The following is a 4,503-nucleotide window of genomic DNA, read 5'->3' as shown; positions in this document are numbered from 1 at the left end:
TCACTTTAGGTTAGGTTGTTTAGATTTATGCCTAGTGCTTAGGCTTAGAAAGAGGCTGTGCGCCAGGATATATGTTCGACTGTCGCTAAATTTCGCTGCTGGGTATATTTGAATGTTGAGCTCGCGCCTTTATTCGTGTCTAGTGACGATATGCAGTCGGCACAATAGTATCATTCTGCAGTGGTGGGAAATGAGTATACGACTCTGATTAGGTGCGCGATTTGTAGAGGACGTAACTAGTATTTTAGTTCGGAATATAGAAGCTTGATTTAAACATTTATAATAGTGCGGGCTAACATTTATGGCAAAGACTTATTGCTAGACTATTTTAGGTCTTAATATGATGGCTGTTTTGTTAGCTTTATAAATAGAAATGTTTTATCATTCACGAAATACTTTCCATATAAAGACAAATCCTTTGAACGAAAACAGTTTCTAATAAGTACCAAGAAAGAAGACATTACTCCATCTCTTATCTCATCGGTCTTAAAAGGAATTCTTCAAGCGTTAGTGCAAAAATTGACAATTCATATGAGCTTCGTGTATGGAAATGGAAGTGCCTGGGCTTAACAAACTTTTTCAAATGCATTTCAATATGTAAAGGCTAATTTCTAAACTACATAAGAAAGATAAGGCTACTTTTTGATGTACTACAACCTACAAGTAAACTCCACCTCGAGCCGATCATCTTCAGCCATTCTCGAGTGCTATTTGGGTGCTTACTTTTCGTTGGTGGTTAATGTTCGGCTATGCGAGATTAGCGCATTGAGATTAAGGTCTTAGCCGCAATAAGTGTGTGTGTGTTTGCACGTGTACATATGTATGTATGTGTGTGAAGTGCTGCATAACTGCTTGTGTTATAAATATGTAGCATGTATGTATGTCTGTATGTGTTCAATACAAATTCAATTGCACTTACCCCAGGTGCTATCATCATTTGCAATGGCCGTGGACCGGATGGCACCAGCGACACGCTATCACCTGCCTGTGAGGAGTTGGCAGCAGTATCGTCCACTGCTGCGGCTGCTGCCGCCGCCGCGGTGTTGGAGCTCGAGCCAACCGCATTACCGGCTCCGCTTGGCACACTGGCACCGCCATTAGCCGTGATTATCGGCAAGGTGTTAGCGGCCGCTGTTGTTGTAACCGCTGCTGATGCTGCTGTGCTCAGTAAGGGTGCAACGGATGTGGTGAGGAGGGTATCCGCCTGCTGCTGCGCCAATTGCTCCAGCTTCTCACGCTGTTCGCGTAGCAATTGCTGCTGCAGCTGGCGTTGTTGTTGTTCGCGCTTGTAGCTCTCCATGGCCGTCATGGACGTTAGGTGGGCATTCGGAGTATCGACATAACTATATGGAGGAACTGATTCCTGGTCAGGTACAGATGGACGAAACTATGCGTTAGAGGTGGCATGGCATGGAATTCCATAAAGAATATAAAAAATAACATTATTAAGGTGGGAAATACAGGTAGTTGTTGCATGGCAATGCATTTAATGGTAAGATAGCTGAATAATCACATACAGTACTGTTATAAACAGCACAGATGTTTTTGAAGCAAATGTTAGTTAGTCCATGTAAAAGATACGAAGAAGTTAGTTGAATACATACATAAGTAGTTTACTCACACAACATAGGTGGCTGGGCATACATACATACATACATACGCACGTACACATACATTTGTAATCGGGGGTTAATTGAGAGTCCCGAATGTCAAACTTACGTGATGCGTCATATTCGAATTCCTCAGATTGGCCATATGATCGAAGTTCCGGTAGCAGCCGGCGCCGGTGGTGGCCGGGTTGCGGCCGCCGCCGCTGGTTGACTCGCCGTCGTCGGTGCTATTCCCATCGGTCTGTGAGAGATTGTGCCCTGTGGAGGACCGTCGTAGCGCGTGGGTTAAACGATGCCAATTTTTTATTGATCTATTGCGACTTTCGCGCTTTTCTAATTTGCATATATTTTTTTGGATTTTTTTTTGTTTTAAATTATGATGAATCGCATGATCGCGTATGTGAGTGTGGGGGTGGTGGTGGTGGTGGGGCGTGTGTAAGCGTTCGATTAAATCGATTGGGTTTTTTGTATCGTGCACGAGTGTGACGGTCGGGCATGTGGCCAGCGGTGGCAGCGGTTATGCGATATTTTTTTTTTTTTCATTTTTGTTTTGAGTGCAATTATTCAAGCGCGAATGAATTTGTATGGCATGAATGTTTTGAATTAACAAACAGATGCATTTGTATAGATTGTTTGTTGTTTGATGATATCGATGGTGGTTGATGATTCAATGCGTTTTGGTTGATTGATTGATTTGTTTGTAATGAAGGACCGCATCAGCAATTAAGTATGTATATATATGAGATTGTTGTCGTTTGCAATACGCAATCATCCATGAAAGCCATTCAGAAAATCCAAGTTTGCGTTATTTTAAAATTGGTTGTTTGTTTTAAGTTTGTATGTATTTAGATAGAGGGTTTTCGCCATTTTGCGTTGCGTTACAGCCATCATATTTAAGCAAACAATTTGAATATAAATTTTAATTCGCACATTTATGAATTTTATTTTCGCAGAAATTTGTATTTTTTTTTTTTCAGTTCAGTGGAGCGGAAATGAAAAGAGAGGATTTGAAAGAATTGATCCAGTTAATCTTCTATGTTTAAACGTTTTTTGTCTCTTAGCCAGAGACAGTGCAACAACTTACAACAACATTGAGCGTTGATGAGACGACATAAAATAATTTTTGTTACTTTTGTAGATGTACAACGATAGTAGGGACAAAAATATCCAATAGACACAAATATTTATACGTAGATACATACATATTTACTCTTTGTGTATTTAGTATCTATTTAAACAAATATTGCAATCGAGGTATGGTATAAGTATTTATAGCCGCATTAGGTGTTAGTAAAAAATGCACTAAAAATGTCTAAATGATTATATAAAGTTGTTCACAACTTAGCTTAGAACATTGATTATTCATATCAAGTACTAACATATAAAAATTAGCTAAGTACTAAGGGGTTATCGGAAATTTAGTTATGTACTATATCCACTAATACTAAATATTAGGATTACTCAGGATTAACACAGTATTTTTCTTCTTAAAGGCAATGCCTACACTACTTTATGATTTAGTACGGTTACTGGTATGTTACGAAAAAAGTTGGAACTATAATGCTTTATGCACTGATACATACGTACATTTGACTTATTAGAAAGGTTCTTATGTGAGTAGGAGAATATTGCTTGAATTCAAAAAAAAAAATAATAATTCTGAAAGCAAACAAATTTTGTTTCAACAAAAAGCAAGCCCTTCTACTTAACGGATAAATAATAGCTGTCTTGATCGTAGAGTTACGTTGATTACAATAATGAAATCTCTCAACTTTCAGGAAAAATTTTACATTAATTAAAATCATTGATTTTAGCGCCTCTCTGCTAACAGCGACGGGCGACAGTCAATTTTACACACAAAAAATCAATATATTCGCGAAACCATGGACCAAATATAGTGAAACTTCGTTTTTCTTTCTGACGTCAGGATTTTGTAAATGGACTTTTAAATTTAAAAAAATATGAATTCTTCAAAAAATTGTTTACAACATTCAGTGCAATGTACTTAGAAAAACAATATAAAACTAAATGGAAATTTATGTAGACTTAAAGCAAATTAAATTTTTTGGTGCAGAAGGATGGGAAGGTATTGAAAATGTCATTTCAAAATTTTATACTTATATGCTGTTAGCTAAGCTAATTTTACCTTATATGCTAGGAACTAATACATACTTGACCTCATCCTCGAATTTGATCCTTCTAGCTTTATAGGCTTTACAAAAAAAAAATATTTAAAAGGGAATTTTAGGTACCTATTCGTACTTGTGAACCAATCAGTTCCATTTTTTTAATTCTCATTTTTTTTAAATAATTTTTGGAAGTAATCATATCGTTAAAACTACAATTTCTTTTTAAAAAATCATTGAGGAAAACTAAAAACGCAGTTTTACTATATTTCGCCCATAGCTTCGTGAGAATATTTATGTTGTTGTTGTAACAGCATACAAATTCCTCAAAGAGATTTTTGGAAGTGTTGCTGGAGTGACAGTCCTTGGATACAGATATATGTAAAACTGAATCGTTCCGGTTACGTAGATTCGGCTGTCGTGGTTTCGAAATTTTTTTGTTTTTGTTGCACGGTGTAATATCACTGAAGATTCTCGCCCATCGGATCGAGATGGAAGAAATATATTTTTTTAGAGCGAGAAATTTCTACGGAATTGCGGTGTGACTAATCGCCTTCGCAGGTGTTACTTTTTAACCAACTTCCAAAAAAGGAGTAGGTTATCAGTTCGTCGGAACATTTTTTTTTTAATGTATGGTTACCGCATAACTTTGGACCACGTCAACCGATTCCTATAATTCTATTTGCATCGGAAAGGTAGTGTCTCAGAGGTGGTCCCATACTAATCTGAATAAATATATATACATATATTTTTTTTAAGTCGGTTTT

The 4,503-nt window shown here is 37.0% G+C and overlaps 1 protein-coding gene across 1 annotated transcript; it reads right to left on the bottom strand.

Moving 5' to 3' along the window:
* Window positions 1-690: 690 nt before the first annotated feature.
* LOC118746519 (potassium voltage-gated channel protein Shab-like) lies at window positions 691-3,566 on the bottom strand. The gene is made up of 3 exons (XM_036480366.1): window positions 1,720-3,566; window positions 902-1,387; window positions 691-747 (listed from the first exon to the last, which is right to left on the bottom strand). Exons 1-3 carry the CDS (start codon window positions 1,753-1,755, stop codon window positions 691-693), a joined length of 579 nt encoding a protein of 192 aa, XP_036336259.1. The 5' UTR covers window positions 1,756-3,566.
* Window positions 3,567-4,503: the final 937 nt, after the last annotated feature.

The sequence above is a fragment of the Rhagoletis pomonella genome, unplaced genomic scaffold (genome assembly GCF_013731165.1).
Source record: "Rhagoletis pomonella isolate Grant_MI unplaced genomic scaffold, Rhpom_1.0 Rhpom_scaffold_00010, whole genome shotgun sequence".
Lineage (NCBI taxonomy): Eukaryota > Metazoa > Arthropoda > Insecta > Diptera > Tephritidae > Rhagoletis > Rhagoletis pomonella.
The sequence above is the reverse complement of the archived record's forward strand: the minus strand, read 5'-3'. Positions and strand labels throughout refer to the sequence as shown.

What these genes read in the sequence shown, in the direction of transcription:
- LOC118746519 (XM_036480366.1), bottom strand. Translation starts at nt 1,755, where the DNA reads ATGGCCAATCTGAGGAATTCGAATATGACGCATCAC. An exon ending in ATTCGAATATGACGCATCAC is followed by an intron (nt 1,388 to 1,719) that starts GTAAGTTTGACA and finishes TCTAACGCATAG; the next exon opens with TTTCGTCCATCTGTACCTGA. An exon ending in GGGTAAGTGCAATTGAATTT is followed by an intron (nt 748 to 901) that starts GTATTGAACACA and finishes AATCTCGCATAG; the next exon opens with CCGAACATTAACCACCAACG.